Source organism: Schistocerca nitens, chromosome 1 (genome assembly GCF_023898315.1).
Source record: "Schistocerca nitens isolate TAMUIC-IGC-003100 chromosome 1, iqSchNite1.1, whole genome shotgun sequence".
Taxonomy (NCBI): Eukaryota; Metazoa; Arthropoda; class Insecta; order Orthoptera; family Acrididae; genus Schistocerca; species Schistocerca nitens.
Genome location: NC_064614.1, coordinates 482,179,304 through 482,199,621, shown reverse-complemented (window position 1 = coordinate 482,199,621; position 20,318 = coordinate 482,179,304). Strand labels below are relative to the sequence as shown.

The 20,318-nt window shown below is 45.1% G+C and overlaps 1 protein-coding gene across 1 annotated transcript in view; it reads left to right on the top strand.

Moving 5' to 3' along the window:
- LOC126252388 (trypsin-1-like) overlaps positions 1–19,922 on the top strand; it is a 208,710-nt gene extending 188,788 nt beyond the window's left edge. The window contains exon 7 of the mRNA XM_049953281.1: positions 19,450–19,922. Coding sequence (XP_049809238.1) covers positions 19,450–19,617 — 168 coding nt within the window. The 3' untranslated portion in view covers positions 19,618–19,922. The remainder of the gene's footprint in view (positions 1–19,449) is intronic.
- The last annotated feature ends 396 nt before the right edge of the window (positions 19,923–20,318 follow it).

Sequence of the window (20,318 nt, the reverse complement as noted above, 5' to 3'; positions counted from 1 at the left end):
TAAACTTACTAATATTGAGAGATAACTGCCAGTCATTACACCACGCATTTATTTTCTGCAAATCCTCGGTGATTTGTTCACAGCTTTCGTGTGATACTACTTTCCTGTACATTACAGCATCATCGGCAAACAGTCTAAGGCCGCTGTCAATACCATCAACCAGATCGTTTATGTAAATCGTAAAAATCAGAGGACCTATTACGCTGCCCTGGGGCACACCTGAAGTTACTCTTGTTTCTGTTGAAGTTACCCCGTTCAGGACGACATACTGCTCCCTGTCTGTTAGAACACTTTCTATCCAACCGCATATGTCATCGGATAGACCGTAATCGTGCACTTTTTGTAGCAAGCGACTGTGCGGAACTGAGTCGAACGCCCTTAGAGAGTCGAGAAATATGGTATCAACGTGGGAGCCGGTATCTAGAGCCTGTTGTATGTCATGCACAAAGAGGGCCAGTTGTGTCTCGCATGCCCGCTGTTTCCTAAAACCGTGGTGGTTTATGCAGATAAGCTTCTCAGAATCTAGAAAGGTCATTATGTCTGAACACAAAATATGTTCCATGATTCTACAAGAAGTCGATGTCAGTGAAATTGGCCCTTTTTATAGATTGCTATGTGTTTTGAAAGCAATATATGTGAAGTAATGGTATTTGGAAGAGAGAAAGGAATCAACGGAAATATTACCTTGAATGGAGAACCCCTCAAAGTGGTAGAAAGTTTCACTTATTTAGGGAGTGAAATATCTAGGGATGGAAGAATAACTAACGAAATTAATAGGAGGTTACAGAAGGGAGGCAATTTCTACCAAACAATAAAACATCTGATTTGGAATAATGAAGTTTCAGAAAGAGCAAAACTCTTTATGTATAAGAATTATTACAACCCTGTTGTCACCTATTGTGAAGAAACATGGACAGTGACAGAAAGGGACTGGAGCAGACTGCAAGCAGGGGAAATGAAATTTCTCAGAGAAGTTAAGGGAAAAACAAGAATGGACAGAGTAAGGAATGTAGAGATAAGAAAGGACCTCACACAAGAAAGTATGAGAGAAGAAATTGAAAGAAAGAGATTAAGATGGTATGGGCATGTTAAGAGGATGCAGGGGCAGAGACTCCCCAAAATTATGGAAGAACTAAAGATGGATGGGAAAAGACCTAGAGGGCGCCCAAGAACACGGTGGAAAATGGGAGTGAGATTATCTGTAGAAAGGAGAGGTGTGACCTGGCAGCAAGTGGAGGAAGAAAAGTGGTGGGAGGACCGAGCCAAATGGAGAGGACTCGTCAGCACCCAGACCCGGCAGTAGCTGGAGCGGGATTCAGATATAGATAGATACAGATTGCTATGACCTAGGCCTTCTTCCAGTGTCGTGGAACTTTCCGCCGTTCCAATGATCTCTGATAGATGATGGATAAGAATGGTGCTATATTTGTAGCATAGTCAACATAAAATCTTACAGGGGTACCGTCTGGGTCAGATGCCTTCCTGGCGTCTAAGGATCAGCCTTTACACGTCACCGGATGCAGATAAGGAGGGGCATGTGGTCAGCACACCACTCTCCTGGCCGTTGTTCGTTTTCGTGGACGATCAGTAACATTCGACCTGTAACTCTTCAGGCTTTCCCGGCGATCTAATGACATCTTGGGTTGTCGGGTGTTCTGCCGGATATCAGCGTCGTACTTGCACGATATTTCGGTCACGTAGCTCGTAACCTTCATCAGGTGCGACCTGAGACTGCTCCTCGAGTGGACCTGGTCCAGTATTTATGCCTATGGCCTTCCCCCTCCACCAACGGCTGGCCGGCCGTGGTGGCCAAGCGGTTAAAGGCGCTACAGTCTGGAACCGCGCGGCCGCTGCGGTCGCAGGTTCGAGTCCTGCCTCGGGCATGGATGTGTGTGATGTCCTTAGGTTAGTTAGGTTTAATTAGTTCTAAGTTCTAGGCGACTCATGACCGCAGAAGTTAAGTCGCATAGTGCTCAGAGCCATTTGAACCATTTTGAACCAACGGCTGCAGGCGCTTCCTCTGTGGTCCGTGCCCATTCCCTGCGACCTGCTGGAGCGTTGCTGCTCCGTTTTCCGTCCGCTGCGGTTCTAGGTGTTCCCTCTGCGGTCCGCGCCCACCAACCCCGCTCCTGGGGGTTTCATCTACGGTCTGGGGTACCAAGCGTTCCCCCTGCAGTCCGCGCCCGCTCACCACGACCTGTTGGAGCGTTGCCGCTCCGTTTTTCGTCCACTGCGGCTCTGGATGTTCCCTCTGCGGTCCGCGCCCACTAGTCCCACATCTGGGTGTTCCATCTTCGGTCTGGTGCTCCTGGCAGTCCGTCAGGGGCTCGTTTTCCATCTCCATGTCTCTGGTTCATCAGTTTGTGCAGTGTTGCAGCTGGCCCCGTTGCTCCTTTAACAATTCCAGAGCCGGATCCCAGGCTCTGCTTAGCTGGTACCCTGTGTCACCGTTCATAAGATCGTCAGCCATTTTAATTTCTATCGATCCTCTTATAACACTGTCCCAAAATCTGGGTGTTTGTGCTAGAATCCTGGTATCCTCATACTTCATGGCATGATCTAGTTCTAGACAGTGTTCAGCAATGGCTGACTTAGTCACCTGTCTTAATCTAGTGTGCCTCTGATGTTCTTTGCACCTGATCTCCACAGTTCTTGTCGTCTGGCCAATGTAGGACCTCCACATTGACAAGGTATATTGTAAATCCCTGGTTTTCGTAACCCCAGGTCGTCTTTGACACTCCCCAGCAGTCCCCCAATCTTGTTGGATGGACAGAAAACACACTTGATATTGTGTTTACGGAGGATCCTACTGATTCTGGCAGAAATAGAGCCAGCATAGGGCAGATATGCCACCTTCTTTGTTTCATCTTGGTCTTCTTCAGGAACCTGTGATATGGTGGCTGGTTGGAGTGCCCTCTCAATTTGTCTGTCCGTGTATCCATTCTTGGAGAAAACTGTTTTGAGACGTTTTATCTCTATAGGTAGATTCTCTTGGTCTGACAGGGCATGTGCTCTGTGGACCAAAGTCTTCAGAACCCCATTCTTCTATGCAGGGTGGTGACAGCTGCTGGCCTGCGGATATAAATCAGTGTGTGTTGGTTTTCGGTACACACTGTGGCCAATTGATCCATCTGCTTTCCTCTGGACTAGTACATCCAGAAATGGCAGCTGGCCATTCTTCTCCAGTTCCATGGTGAACTTGATATTAGGGTGGCATGAGTTAAGATGTTCAAGAAACTCATTGAGCCTGTCCATCCCACGTGGCCAGATCACGAAGGTGTCATCCACATACCTAAAGAAGCATGTGGGTTTAAATGTGGCTGTCTCCAATGCCCTCTCCTCAAAACTCTCCATAAACATGTTGGCAACCACAGGGGACAGTGGGCTGCCCATAGCTACACCTTCAGTTTGCTCGTAATATTGGTTTCTGTACAGGAAATACGTGGATGTCTGTGTATGACTGAACAGGTCCAACAGAGCACCGTCAAATTTCTCTGCAATCAGTTCTAGTGAGTCCTTCAGTGGGACCCTGGTGAACAGCGATACCACATCAAAACTGACCATGATGTCCGAATCTGTGATGTGCAGTTGCTTGAGGCGTTGCAGGAAATCTTCTGAGTTGCGGATGTGGTGAATACATTTGCCCACATATGGAGACAGGAGACCTTTCAAGTACTTGGCTGTTGTGTACGTAGGTGCCCCAATATTACTGACAATTGGACGTAGGGGCACGCCCTCCTTGTGTATTTTAGGCAGACCATACAGTCTAGGTGGCACTGGCGCTTTTTCCCGTAGTTGTCTGATGATCTTATCAGGCATCCCTGTTTCCTTCAAGAGAGCACTAGTCTTCTTGGCCACCTTGTCCGTGGGGTCACACTCCAGAATTCTGTATGCAGGGTCCTCCAGAAGTTGGCGTACTTTCTCATCGTAATCCACCCGCTGCAAGATGACAGTGGAGTTCCCTTTGTCTGCTGGCAGTACCACAATGCTGTTGTCTTCCCGGAGTTTCTTGAGTGCAAGCCTCTCCTCGGTTGTGATGTTCGATTTCGGCGGCCTGGCCTTGGTGAGGGCCCTGCAGGTCTCACGGCGGACTTCCTCTGCCATATTAGGTGGAAGTGTGGCTGCAACTTGCTCTACTGCACTGACGAAACCTGAAATGGGTACATTTCTAGGGGTCGTAGCAAAGTTGAGACCCTTGCTGAGTACCTTTAAGGTTGTATCATCAAACTGTATGCCACTCAGATTCGTCACAGTGCGTGTCTCTTCCATCTGCTGTGCTTTCTTACTCATGCGGTCAAACTTTGCAGATTGGCAAGATGAGGCATTCCTTCTAGCACACTCAGCTAAAGTGTGGAGAAGTGGTACCAGCATTTGCCAGAATTAAACATCACATCAACTCCAGAGCGGCGAACAAGATAAAACGCAGAGACAGCATGGCACTGGCGAGAGAGAGGATTCGACATATGCGCCACAGGTTAGATGTTGTGGCCAGGGAGCTGTTACACATTCATCTGTACATGGCAGCCTCCTTAACTAGAGAAGATTGGGATTGGGTAGACCGTGCCTCCTGGTCTTTAGCTGAGTGTGCTAGAAGGAATGCCTCATCTTGCCAATCTGCAAAGTTTGACCGCATGAGTAAGAAAGCACAGCAGATGGAAGAGACACGCACTGTGACGAATCTGAGTGGCATACAGTTTGATGATACAACCTTAAAGGTACTCAGCAAGGGTCTCAACTTTGCTACGACCCCTAGAAATGTACCCATTTCAGGTTTCGTCAGTGCAGTAGAGCAAGTTGCAGCCACACTTCCACCTAATGTGGCAGAGGAAGTCCGCCGAGAGACCTGCAGGGCCCTCACCAAGGCCAGGCCGCCGAAATCGAACATCACAACCGAGGAGAGGCTTGCACTCAAGAAACTCCGGGAAGACAACAGCATTGTGGTACTGCCAGCAGACAAAGGGAACTCCACTGTCATCTTACAGCGGGTGGATTATGATGAGAAAGTACGCCAACTTCTGGAGGACCCTGCATACAGAATTCTGGAGTGTGACCCCACAGACAAGGTGGCCAAGAAGACTAGTGCTCTCTTGAAGGAAACAGGGATGCCTGATAAGATCATCAGACAACTACGGGAAAAAGCGCCAGTGCCACCTAGACTGTATGGTCTGCCTAAAATACACAAGGAGGGCGTGCCCCTACGTCCAATTGTCAGTAATATTGGGGCACCTACGTACACAACAGCCAAGTACTTGAAAGGTCTCCTGTCTCCATATGTGGGCAAATGTATTCACCACATCCGCAACTCAGAAGATTTCCTGCAACGCCTCAAGCAACTGCACATCACAGATTCGGACATCATGGTCAGTTTTGATGTGGTATCGCTGTTCACCAGGGTCCCACTGAAGGACTCACTAGAACTGATTGCAGAGAAATTTGACGGTGCTCTGTTGGACCTGTTCAGTCATACACAGACATCCACGTATTTCCTGTACAGAAACCAATATTACGAGCAAACTGAAGGTGTAGCTATGGGCAGCCCACTGTCCCCTGTGGTTGCCAACATGTTTATGGAGAGTTTTGAGGAGAGGGCATTGGAGACAGCCACATTTAAACCCACATGCTTCTTTAGGTATGTGGATGACACCTTCGTGATCTGGCCACGTGGGATGGACAGGCTCAACGAGTTTCTTGAACATCTTAACTCATGCCACCCTATTATCAAGTTCACCATGGAACTGGAGAAGAATGGCCAGCTGCCATTTCTGGATGTACTAGTCCAGAGGAAAGCAGATGGATCAATTGGCCACAGTGTGTACCGAAAACCAACACACACTGATTTATATCTGCAGGCCAGCAGCTATCACCACCCTGCATAGAAGAATGGGGTTCTGAAGACTGGTCCACAGAGCACATGCCCTGTCAGACCAAGAGAATCTACCTATAGAGATAGAACGTCTCAAAACAGTTTTCTCCAAGAATGGATACACGGACAGACAAATTGAGAGGGCACTCCAACCAGCCACCATACCACAGGTTCCTGAAGAAGACCAAGATGAAACAAAGAAGGTGGCATATCTGCCCTATGCTGGCTCTATTTCTGCCAGAATCAGTAGGATCCTCCGTAAACACAATATCAAGTGTGTTTTCTGTCCATCCAACAAGATTGGGGGACTGCTGGGGAGTGTCAAAGACGACCTGGGGTTACGAAAACCAGGGATTTACAATATACCTTGTCAATGTGGAGGTCCTACATTGGCCAGACGACAAGAACTGTGGAGATCAGGTGCAAAGAACATCAGAGGCACACTAGATTAAGACAGGTGACTAAGTCAGCCATTGCTGAACACTGTCTAGAACTAGATCGTGCCATGAAGTATGAGGATACCAGGATTCTAGCACAAACACCCAGATTTTGGGACAGTGTTATAAGAGGATCGATAGAAATTAAAATGGCTGACGATCTTATGAACGGTGACACAGGGTACCAGCTAAGCAGAGCCTGGGATCCGGCTCTGGAATTGTTAAAGGAGCAACGGGGCCAGCTGCAACACTGCACAAACTGAAGAACCAGAGACATGGAGATGGAAAACGAGCCCCTGACGGACTGCCAGGAGCACCAGACCGAAGATGGAACACCCAGATGTGGGACTAGTGGGCGCGGACCGCAGAGGGAACATCCAGAGCCGCAGTGGACGAAAAACGGAGCGGCAACGCTCCAACAGGTCGTGGTGAGCGGGCGCGGACCGCAGGGGGAACGCTTGGTACCCCAGACCGTAGATGAAACCCCCAGGAGCGGGGTTGGTGGGCGCGGACCGCAGAGGGAACACCTAGAACCGCAGCGGACGGAAAACGGAGCAGCAACGCTCCAGCAGGTCGCAGGGAATGGGCGCGGACCACAGAGGAAGCGCCTGCAGCCGTTGGTGGAGGGGGAAGGCCATAGGCATAAATACTGGACCAGGTCCACTCGAGGAGCGGAGCCACCAACAGAATAAATAAAACCCATGGCTGAAAAGAGCCCAACGCATGCTCTACAACAGCCCGCTCTTCTCCATCCGAGAAGGGAATGAAAAGTGCAAAAAAAAAAAAAAAAAAAAAAAAAAAAAAACTCGAGGAGCAGTCTCAGGTCGCACCTGATGAAGGTTACGAGCTACGTGACCGAAATATCGTGCAAGTACGACGCTGATATCCGGCAGAACACCCGACAACCCAAGATGTCAACATTCGACCTTTTGATAAATCTTGACAGCCCCAACACCGTATCAACATTTTGGCTGTTCAGGAAACTTTCCACCTCAAAATTAGCCTTGCCGTCATACTGGAAATGCCTAGGAAGCAATCGTTGGGAACCATGACAGAATGATAACGGGAGTAAGTCAAAATTTGATAGCTCAAAGAGGCAGCATGTGTAGCTGCGTTCTCTGCAGGCTGAGCTGCGGCGTGTTGTCGTGGAGCAACAGTACTGAGCAGACAGCTTCCCCGCGACGCCTTCATCTTGACAGCCTTCTGCAACTTTGTTTGGATATTTCCGGTAGTGCGCTCATGCAACGTTTTCCCCCTTACTAGCCTAGTTTGTTAGCACCGCACCAGGACAGTCCCAACAAAACACTCTGCATCACTTTCCCCAATGACTGTTGGATCCTCAGTTTTATTTTGCGATAGTGTCGACTGCGGTAGTTTGGACTGCTTACAATTCTCCTCTCTCTCGGGTAGTGATGCACGTAGCGCTCGGAAATGGCGATTAGGTGACTAAAGAAGTGTTCAGGATTAGCCAGCGACAGCTGCAACATTGTCATGGCTGCCTCAATTTGGCGGGCTTTTTGAAAATGAGTGAGCACTCGCAGAACCCAGTTGGGCTGCCAAGAGGCTGACACGTGACCATTCTGCAGCCACTACGATTCACGACCTCGGAAGCAGAATAAAAAGACTTACCCCAATATGACATCCAAGCTCGGCTCTACCCAATGCGCAGCTGGTTTACAGCGACTATCGCTGCAAGAGCTAGCGGCTCAGTTCGCTATTCTTCACATCCTGTGTACCGCAAATCACCCACAAATTTAATCGTGTATTCTTCCTAATATAATGCTTACAAGGGATAAGTAAGACTGTATCGTTTCTTGTCCTTCGTGGAGTTACAGTCTGTTCGCCAGCAGTGTACAGAGGATGAATAAAAATATATGGAACTCCACAAACACATTACTGCGCCTCATACGGTTTAGGAAAACCGTTTGCGTTCAAAACAGCTTCCAGTGGTCTCGGAATGGACAGAGAGGGGTCCTGTATTCTAAGGAATGTTACACCGTTCTTCCTGAAAAATGTCCGCAGCTCGTGGTCTTGCACTAGCGTTCTCGCTTCCCGCGCACGGGGTCCCGGGCTCGATTCCCGGCGGCGTCAGGTATTATCTCTGCCTCGTGATGACTGGGTGTTGTGTGTCCTTCATCATCATTGACTCGCAAGTCGCCGAAGAGGGGTCAACTAAAATGGACTTGCAATACGGCGGCCGAACTTCCCCGCATGGGGCCTCTCGGCCAACAATGCCATACGATCATATAGTGGTACGTTCAAGTAATGTGGTGGACGTGGATAGCGACCACTCACCCTTCTTTCCAAAGTAAACTACTAATGCTGAATAACACTGCGGTCTGGCGACTGGCGGCCGCCGACCGTAGTGGCCGAGCGGTTCTAGGCGCTACAGTCTGGAACCGCGCGACCACTACGGTCGTAGATTTGAATCCTGCCTCGGGCGTGGATGTGTGTGATTTCCTTACGTTAGTCAGGCTTAAGTAGTTCTGAGTTCTAGGGGACTGATGACCACAGCACTTAAGTCCCATAGTGCTCAGAGCCATTTGAACCAATTTTGACTGGCGGCCAGGTGATGTGTGACAGCTCATTCCCATACTCACAAAACCAGCTCTGAGTAGGGGTCCTGTCGTCTTGGAACACAGCTTCGCCACTGCGGAAGAAACTTGTACAATGGGATGGACTTGATCAGTCAAAATGGTCACATAATCCTTGCCAGTAATCCAACCTTCCAGAGTAACCACGGGGCCCGTGGAATACCACAGTATGGCTCCCCATGTCATTACAGGTTCCACATCATTTTTCACTCTAGGGCCAGAAGTTGAGACCAGTCTGAAACAAGATTCGTCTGACCAAATGAGTTGCTTCCATTGCTCCATAGCCAAGGCTTTATGGTTTCGGAGCCATGTTTTCCTGTTGCAGGCATTTGCTTCACCGATGAGCAGTCTCGGAACTCCAGCTCGCCCTGCAGTTCCCTACTTATGGAACGCCTCCATGTTGTTTTGGTGCTGACAGGGTTCGCGAGTGCGACATTCACTTCTTCAATGACTTTTGCAGCTGCTGTCCTCTTATGTTTCGTCACAATCCTCTTCAATGAACGTCTATCACGATCGCCCAACATACACTTCAATCCACTACATATATTTTTGGATGGAGACTGCCTTTAGCAAAATACAATTTTGTTTTTTATCCCAAATATGTTGCACTGCAGTTGCAGCATCATCAGTGGGCTTTTATTTTATGGCTGTTAAACATAAAGAATGTTCTTTAATGTCAGTATACATTTAAACATTAGTTTTTAAAACAGTAGTTACAAATTTTCGAAGAAATACATAAAATTATGAATTATAGCTTTTTACCATATGGTGTGGTTTTCTTGATGTGTTATCTTTTTACAGTAACTGATTTCTTTCACAGTTTGTCATCTGCAACCACATACCACTTAATGTAGTCAGAGTTGTTGTTGTTGTTGTTGTTGTGGTCTTCAGTCCTGAGACTGGTTTGATGCAGCTCTCCATGCCACTCTATCCTGTGCAAGCCTCTTCATCTCCCAGTACCTACTGCAACCTACATCCTTCTAAATCTGCTTAGTGTATTGATCTCTTGGTCTCCCTCTACGATGTTTACCCTCCACGCTGCCCTCCAATGCTAAATTTGTGATCCCTTGATGCCCCAAAACATGTCCTACCAACCGATCCCTTCTTCTAGTCAAGTTGTGCCACAAACTTCTCTTCTCCCCAATCCTATACAATACCTCCTCATTAGTTACGTGATCTACCCACCTTTTCTTCAGCATCCTTCTGTAGCACCACATTTCGAAAGCTTCTATTCTCTTCTTGTCCAAACTATTTATCGTCCATGTTTCATTTCCATATATGGCTACACTCCATACAAATACTTTCAGAAACGACTTCCTGACACTTAAATCTATACTCGATGTTAACAAATTTCTCTTCTTCAGAAACGATTTCCTTGCCATTGCCAGTCTACATTTTATATCCTCTCTACTTCGACCATCATCAGTTATTTTACTCCCTAAATAGCAAAACTCCTTTACTACTTTAAGTGTCTCATTTCCTAATCTAATCCCCTCAGCATCACCCGATTTAATTTGACTACATTCCATTATCCTCGTTTTGATTTTGTTGATGTTCATCTTATATCCTCCTTTCAAGACACTGTCCATTCCGTTCAACTGCTCTTCCAAGTCCTTTGCTGTCTCTGACAGAATTACAATGTCATCGGCGAACCTCAAAGTTTTTACTTCTTCTCCATGAATTTTAATACCTACTCCGAATTTTTCTTTTGTTTCCTTTACTGCTTGCTCAATATACAGATTGAATAACATCGGGGAGAGGCTACAACCCTGTCTCACTCCTTTCCCAACCACTGCTTCCCTTTCATGCCCCTCGACTCTTATAACTGCCATCTGGTTTCTGTACAAATTGTAAATAGCCTTTCGGTCCTTGTATTTTACCCCTGCCAACTTCAGAATTTGAAAGAGGGTATTCCAGTTAACGTTGTCAAAAGCTTTCTCTAAGTCTACAAATGCTAGAAACGTAGGTTTGCCTTTTCTTAATCTTTCTTCTAAGATAAGTCGTAAGGTTAGTATTGCCTCACGTGTTCCAACATTTCTACGGAATCCAAACTGATCTTCCCCGAGGTCGGCTTCTACCAGTTTTTCCATTCGTCTGTAAAGAATTCGCGTTAGTATTTTGCAGCTGTGACTTATTAAACTGATAGTTCGGTAATTTTCACATCTGTCAACACCTGCTTTCTTTGGTATTGGAATTATTATATTCTTCTTGAAGTCTGAGGGTATTTCGCCTGGCTCATACATCTTGCTCACCAGATGGTAGAGTTTTGTCACGACTGGCTCTCCCAAGGCCATCAGTAGTTCTAATGGATTGTTGTCTACTCCCGGGGCCTTGTTTCGACGCAGGTCTTTCAGTGCTCTGTCAAACTCTTCACGCAGTATCTTATCTCCCATTTCATCTTCATCTACATCCTCTTCCATTTCCATAATATTGTCCTCAAGTGCATCGCCCTTGTATAAACCCTCTATATACTCCTTCCACCTTTCTGCCTTCCCTTCTTTGCTTAGAACTGGGTTGCCATCTGAGCTCTTGATATTCATACAAGTGGTTCTCTTCTCTCCAAAGGTCTCTTTAATTTTCCTGTAGGCAGTATCTATCTTACCCCTAGTGAGACAAGCCTCTACATCCTTACATTTGTCCTCTAGCCATCCCTGCTTAGCCATTTTGCACTTCCTGTCGATCTCATTTTTGAGACGTATGTATTCCTTTTTGCCTGCTTCATTTACTGCATTTTTATATTTTCTCCTTTCATCAATTAAATTCAATATTTCTTCTGTTACCCAAGGATTTCTATTAGCCCTCGTCTTTTTACCTACTTGATCCTCTGCTGCCTTCACTACTTCATCCCTCAGAGCTACCCATTCTTCTTCTACTGTATTTCTTTCCCCCATTCCTGTCAATTGTTCCGTTATGCTCTCCCTGAAACTCTCTACAACCTCTGGTACTTTCAGTTTATCCAGGTCCAATCTCCTTAAATTCCCACCTTTTTGCAGTTTCTTCAGTTTCAATCTGCAGTTCATAACCAATAGATTGTGGTCAGAATCCACATCTGCCCCTGGAAATGTCTTACAATTTAAAACCTGGTTCCTAAATCTCTGTCTTACCATTATATAATCTATCTGATACCTTTTAGTATCTCCAGGATTCTTCCAGGTATACAACCTTCTTTTATGATTCTTGAACCAAGTGTTAGCTATGATTAAGTTATGCTCTGTAGTCAGAGTATTTATGCTCTGTAGTCAGAGTATTTAAGCAAAAAAAATACGATTTGGGACCTTTAATGGCTATGCCTGAAATTAATTCTGTGTGTGTGTGTGTGTGTGTGTGTGTGTGTGTGTGTGTGTGTGCGCGCGCGCGCGTGGGAGGGGGAGGCTCTATAGGTTTGTGTTATGTAATAATTCTTGGAGGGCATAGAACAGAGTTCCATTGCAGAGAGCTGTGTATTAAATTATTACTTGTTTTCCTTCAACAATGGCTTTTTGTATTTGATAGTCTTCTTCAATGATTACTTTTTGTGGGGGGCTGTTGCTGCATTTGAGAATTTTGATTAATGTCTGTTGTGCTATGTTTCTTGTCCATAAGGTGTTCAGCAAATGTGTAATGACAGCTGTTACTTTTTAATGCTCTTTTGTGTTCTGTGTATCTGGTTGTTGGCTTAGCGGTCGATAATTTTTCGACCTTCCCTGTACGAAATTTTAAATGTACTTGGAAGTTGACACACGAAGCACTTCGGTGCCATCGGTTACGGAAGCATCCACCATAAGAGCATCGACAATTTGCTCACGTTGGAATTCACTTAGCTCCGGCATAACGCATTCGCAACTACATTGACACTGTCCTGACCACTACGGACACTTGCGGCGTACTGGGGACACATCGTAGGTACCGGTCTTTGTCAAATACGACAGCGCCAGCAGCGAGCTTGGCTAGCATCTATATTTATGTTGAAGCATGCATTTCTCACTGTGCTGCCATATTTTTGTCCAGCGACTGTATATTATGACTACCACTGTTGATTTTCCACGAATGAGGAAGAAAGACTCAACGTGTGACTAAGCATTCTCCCAAAATAAATCTGTTCTACAGGAATGGAGGCCCCTTGTAAGTGTTGACTAAATTGCTTTGACCATGAATGAGAGTATCTTCTGTATACAAATAATAAACATGTAAAACTGTCGTGTCTGTTTGAACGCTCTTCTCCAAAAGCACTAGACGAATTTTCACAGGTTTATCACAGGTAATTTGAGCATAGCTTGGGGCACGGAAAAAAAGATATCGTGATTTCAAGATTCATCTAAATCCGTCGTATCAGACTGTCTGCCTGTTCGAAAAGTCTAATTTCTTTCATGGGCTTGTCGCATATAACTTGAGCATAGATTAGGGTACCGATACATCTTTCTTTCATCAAATTCTGATCAAGGAAAAAAGATATCGTAATTGAAAGTTTCATCAGTATTGGTATAATAAATGCGAAAGTACCTCTGTCTGTTACGTTTCCACGACTAACCTGCTGAACCGATTTCAATGAAATTGGGTATGGAGAGAGCTTGGACCCTGAGGAAGAAGACAGAATGCTTCAGAAAGAGTGTAGTACGAGATACTTATTAATATGAAGAATATTACGCGAATTAAGGAAAAATATTTACTCTTTGAAAAAACTACACTGGTGTACAAAATAAAGCAACAAACGGAAATTTTGAATGGCTGCGTTTATTTTGCCACAAAACAGTAAAAACAGGCGATAGCAAAGTAGAAACAATGTAAAGAATACATAAGGTAAACAGTTGCATCATGCATAACGGTAGACAAAAGTACCCTCCGATTTTTCCAACTTAAGGGATTTGCACACACATTCTGACAACTGGATAATGTGCGCAGCATGGACTGTGACCACCTCTGGCAGCAGTACTGGCCAGACATCGACGGGACATGGTGTGACCGGTGTCACCAGTCTCATGATGAGGCAATGACGCCCATTCTTCCTGCAGACCTGCTCGCAATCTTGGAGAGTGGTTGATGGGGGCTGACGAGATGCAAGCTGTCTCCCTAGTGCATCCCACACAAGCTCTATGGGATTCAAATCGGGAGAGCGAGCAGGCCGCGCCATGGGTGCAACATCTTCCGTTTCCAAGAAAACATCAACCACCCGTGCTGTTTGAGCTCGAGCATTATCATCCATTAGTACGAAGTCTGGAGTTACAACACCTCTCTACAATAGCAAATGAAGTCCCAAGACTTCACCACGATACCTAACAGCAGTTAAACCTTTCCGATTCAACCGTACAATTTCATGAAGAGGGTTTCGAGTGGTAAACGTAATCCCTGCCCACACCATTAGGAAACCACCTCGAAATCGGTCTCTTTCCTCGATGTTTGAGTCCCGAAATCGTGTTCCACGTTCCCTCCAAATGCGAATCACTCTAGAGACTAAATCGGGACTTACCTGTGAAAACAACATTGGCCCACTGTTCGACTGTCCAGGTGGCATATTTTATGACTCCACTCTAGATATTCTCTTCTGTGAAGAGACGTCAGCAGGTCTGCGACAATAAAGACCACTCTGTCAAAGCATTCTGCAGACCGTTTGCCTCGAAACAACACGTTCAGTGGATGCTGCGAGCTCAGATGCCAGTTGCCATGCAATACTGAGGTGGTACCGTTGTACCGTTACATCCAAATAACGGTCCTCTCGTCTGAAGTCACACATGGTCGTCCGTGCCCTGGTCTTCGGGATACAATTCCGGTCTCTATAAACAGTTGCCGCATCCGAGAAACAATAGAATGATTCAAATTAAACCATCAACCCAAATCAGTTGCCGACTGTCCTGCTTCCGCTCTTTCTATGGCCCTCCATCGCAGATAGTCTAGTAGGCATCTTCTCTGTGCCATATTGCACCGTCTGTGACTGTGTACACAGCGATTGTCGATGTGAGACTACCCAGCTAACATTATCTCGTTTCATGTGTGCCCTGACGCTATCATTGGCACGGTTTTCGGTTGACTGGAAAGCCATCTTGCATGCAGAACACGATCACACGGACATCTGGCTGATAGTCTGTACAGAGTGGCGCACATAATAGCGGTCCGAACCGTACTGCGAACGTGCGGGAGTAGCATTACTTGCTTGTTACTTTCTTTGCCACCTTCCAACAGCAGTAAAGTGTGAGTAGTCCATAAGAAAAGTAGTCGTTATAAACCGTGTACTTCATTGTCATGCCTTACTCCACTGAAGAACGTGTGTTCATTGTTGAAGAATATGTATGTTCTGAATCCATTTCATGAAAATTTTCCAGAAAGTAATATTCCTGCAAAATCAACGATCCAGGATCTAGTGAGAAAGTGGCGTTCGACAGGCAGTGTTGTTAATTCAAAGATAAATAAGGCACCGACTGTACGTACACCTGAAGTTGTGGCAAACGTGACGGCACACATTGAAAGAAGTCCCTGCAAGTCAACAAGAGGATTATCACAGCAATGTTGAATATCTCGCAGGTCATGTCAACGCATCCTTCATGGCTTAAAAATGAAATCTTACCGTGTGAGGGTTGGTCAGCAAATAAAAGAAGCGGACAAGGGTAAGGGTACACATTACTATAATTGGTTGTTGGAAAATGTCGCTGGGGGACATCTTGATCCGGTCCTCCTGTTTTCGACAGATGAAGCTTGGTTTCATCTGTAGGGTTACATTAATACACAAGACACTGGGCTACAGAGAATTCCCATGGCATACTGCAAAAGCCGTTATACGATTTAAAAATTGGTGTATGGTGTGCTGTATATGGTAACAGAATTATCGGGCCATTGTTTAACGAAATTGTCAACAAACATGTTTACTTGCAACTGTACAATTAATTTGCGGCTCGGTTAACTCCAAACGAAAAAGGTTGTGCGTACTTCCAGCAAGATGGGGCAACTTCTCATACGTCGGATTTGTCCTTAGCTCGTATACATACTGATTATACAGAAGAGAGGACCGTTAGTATGGGCTTGTGGCCACTCCGCTCTCCCGACTTGTCACCTTGTGACTTTTACCTCTGGGGATTTCTAAAGGCTAGTTTCTACCACAACAATCCCAGAACACTTGACACATTAAAAAACAACATATGTGAAGAAATTTCGAACATTCCTCAAAGAGTATTGAAAAGTGTTTTCCTTAACATGCTTCGACATGCACAACTTTGCTTGGATGTTGGCGGAGAACATTTTGAACACAGACTTTAAATTCCTTTCTAAAATATTCTTATTAAACTAATAAAAGTAAATCTGTTACTTGAACTGTTAATTACATAGTTAATAATGAAACTGTACTATAAAAATGTAAGAACGCGATGATGTACGTTGATTTTCTTTATGCATATTCCTTTCAGCGCAGGGGCCGGTTATATGTTCTCCACTCTGTATGATTATATCGTGAATTAGACACAGGATGGGAAAATAGCGATCTGTTGCTTTAATTCTGGACACCAGCGTATTTAGTATTTGACTTTTGATCTTTACCGTGCTTTTATTGGCTGATATGTGCTATGTGACGATTCAAAGTAATGAATAGAATGCTTATACTATTTTCAGTGTGTTTAACGCATACTTCCACATTATTTCTTGCACGACTTAGAGGCTGTATACTGTATGGCTGCTTCAGCAGCATGTTGCACAGATGCGCGCTCCAGCCCATGCCCCTCTGTACGCACTGCGCGGCACCGACACTGCACATGCTGAGTCACCGTGCATTGGGACACCTTGGGAGGGGGGAGGGCGCATCACGAGCTGTGATTGCCTGAACAGGCAAACAAATGAGAGCAGCTGATGGTACTGCACATACAGTAGCTTAATTACTCACCACCACTCCTCGTAACAAAGCTAGTGATATGCGATCGCAGCTGTACGTAACAGCTAGTGAAGAATATGGCACATACCGTATTTTATGGAATACAAGACGCACTTTTTTCTTCGAAAACTTGCCTCCAAAATTCAGGTGCGCCTTATACTCGAAATTAATATAAAAAGTCCAGTGTTTGATTTAAAATTTCCGCCAGTCTTAAAAATGGCCATATTCGTTGCTGCGGGAAACCTATCTCCACCTGACTACACTGGATTCAACTGCTGGCACCAATGCACCGATGCGACGAACATGAGTTGTGGAGATTCAGGAAGTTGCTGACACTGTCTCCCTCCTGCCACGCGATCACAAACCCAGAACAGTCTGCAGTGCCAGTGACTTGAATTCAAACTGATTTGTGTTATCGATAACAGTAAAATATTTTTATTAGTAGCTTGTTTCGTAATGGAAAAAATTAAAAGGTATACATTTAATGCGGGCTATAAATTGAAAGTAATAGCACCAGCAGAACAACATGGAAGCAGTGCGGTATTTCGGCCCTCCACCAAGAGGGAAAACTATTTGCGATTGGCGGGCAAGTAAAGAACTGAAAAAAATGAAGACTAAATTTGCAAATAGAGGACTGACTGCAAAATGGCCAAAACTGGAAGATGACGTATTGAAATGGATTCAAGGACACCGTCAAAATGGCATTGAAATTAATACAAAAATGATTAAAATACATACTCATAAGCTAGCCCTACAGTGGAACTTAAGACTGTAAGGGTGGAGTTGGTTGGTACTACAGGTTTATGAAGTGTCATGGACTTAGCATGCGAACCAAAATGAAAATATCTCAGAAAATGACACAAGAGCATGAGGAGAAAGTATCTTTCCATCGCTTTATTATTCGACATCGAAAGAAAACCACTGTGGAACTAAACCAACCTCCTCTGACATTTGACGTGCCGAGTAACAGAACTGTTGACATGAAAGGTGCTGAAACTATAACTACAAAAACAATTGGACATGAAAAAAGGCGCTACACTGTTGTCCTTTCATGTTGTGCTGACGATACTAAACTCAAACGAATGATCATTTTCAAGCGCAAGAAATGCCAAAACCTTCTGAAATGTCGACAGGTGTTGTTCATGTACATGATAGTTGTTTCAAGGACGATGCTGGTGTGAAATTATGGATTAAGAGTGTGGGAGAGAAGGAAAGGTACTTTACTGAAGGAGAGTTCTCTTCTTGTGCTAGACAGTTTACTAGTTATTTTAAAAATTCTGTGAAAGAGAAATTGAGAGAGGGAAATATAGAGCCTGCTGTTATTCCGGGAGGACTTACTTGACGATAGCAACCTCTTGATGCCTCGACAAACCATTTAAAGTGTATATGAGAGAGGAATGGAACAAATGGATGAAACCCAGCCCGCATCTCGTGGTCGTGCGGTAGCGTTCTCGCTTCCCACGCCCGGGTTCCCGGGTTCGATTCCCGGCGGGGTCAGGGATTTTCTCTGCCTCGTGATGGCTGGGTGTTGTGTGCTGTCCTTAGGTTAGTTAGGTTTAAGTAGTTCTAAGTTCTAGGGGACTTATGACCACAGCAGTTGAGTCCCATAGTCCTCAGAGCCATTTGAACCATGAAACCCAACGTGTATTTACGGCATACACTCAAACAATTGCGTCAGTGGGCAAAACAGTCGTGGTCTAGAGTGAGATAAGACATTATTGGTAAATCTTTAAAGTGCGGCGTAAGTGATGCTCTCGATGGCAGTGAAGACCGCCTTACATGTGAACAGGACAACGTTGTCGACGAAGGTGGAGGAGAAGGTTCAGATGACGATCCTCGAGGATTTTAAAAGTCAATTCGGTTTTATAAACTAATTTTTTTTATGTGAGGTCCGCCAGTTATGCAAAAGACCGTTTTTCTCAGAACCCAAACATGTTTCGGCACCACTGTGCCATCATCAGTGGGTTTTCGTTTTTATTTATTCTTTACATTTGATGTGCATGAATTTTCTGTATCACTTTTGTGTTAATTACTACAGATTGCTTGTCATGTTTTCGTGTGACAAGCACTTCCATTCTCCGCATCATGCTGAGATGTAGAGATGTATACGTAACTATAACAAGTATTTTCCACAAATAACGTAGTAAAACACTTTTCACTACACCAGATTCACAGTGTTCTGGTGTAGTGAAAAGTGTTTTGCTATGTTATTTATGGAAAATACTTGTTATAGTTACGTATGCATCACTACATCTCAGCATCATGCGGAGAATGGAGGTGCTTGCCACACGAAAACATGACAAGCTACCTGTAGCAATTAACACAAAAGTGATCTAGAAAATTCATGCACACCAAATGTAGAGAATAAATAAAAACGAAAACCCACTGATGATGGCACAGTGGTGCCGAAACATGTTTGGGTACTGAGAAAAACGGTGATTTGCATAACTGGCGGACCTAACATCCAAAAATTCTAACTGCAAACACGGTCAATACAAGGAGCTGCAAATCAAAAAGATGGATAAGATTTTTTTTTAGCCTGACTTTGCAATCTAATAATTAAAAATGGTAATTTTTTTAAAAATTAAGGAGTGTCTTATAGTCCGTAAAATACGGTAAAATTTTTAAAAATATTTATGGCTTTCATTTGACTTACCGCCACAGTTTCCGTCCGCCTGACCAAGTGTCAGCTTACAGCAGTGATGACTGTGCTGTGTTGTGCTCTGGCAGGGTGACTCCGGCGGGCCGCTGCAGGTGCGCAACACGCAGCCCTACTGCACCTACTCCATCCTGGGCATCGTCTCGTTCGGCAAGGGCTGCGCCGAGCCCGGCTACCCCGCCGTGTACACGCGCGTCGCCAGCTTCGTGCCCTGGATAGAGTCCGTCGTCTGGCCGTGACGTGACGGCCACCGCTAGAGTGCACGCGTCGCTCCGGCGCCGATGGGCGGCTGAACGCGAGACGCGTCGATGACAGTGTGATTTCTGCTGCAACGATTTCTCACCGTGTATCGCTGTTACACGAATTAAAGCTGTATTTTTTGCAGTTGCTTCAACATATACAATAGTAATCATTCCAGGACTGCGACAGTCTCTGACATTACAGACTTGGACAAACTATTTTCTACAGTATATGGCATGTGTATGTAATTCTGGTAGCACCTTTTGATGTGTTGTCATTGTAATATATGCAAATAACAATTTCACTATTTTTATTTCGTTAGTATGCAACGAGAACCATGTTCTATCTTCAACCCCTTTCTTATGCTTTCGCTTTCCCAGTGTTGCTTAAACTTCCCCCGAGATTATCTTTCTCCTTCTTGTAACTTCATCTTGTAAACCGTTGCACTCATAGCTGATGTTGTAGCGTCGTATCTCACACCCCTGTATTTGTTCCTTTTCTGACCAATAGATCTGTATACTCTACAAGTTGATGTGACTGGTTCATGAGTACACACATCTAAAAAAAGTTTTGCATCACCCCAGTTCCCAGAACTCCTGAAGATAGACGTTGACTGTAGATATTGTATCACAGACACAGTCCCTTTGTCTGTTCAGATATGTCACTCAACTCGCCCAAAGATGTAAACAACGATGCATGA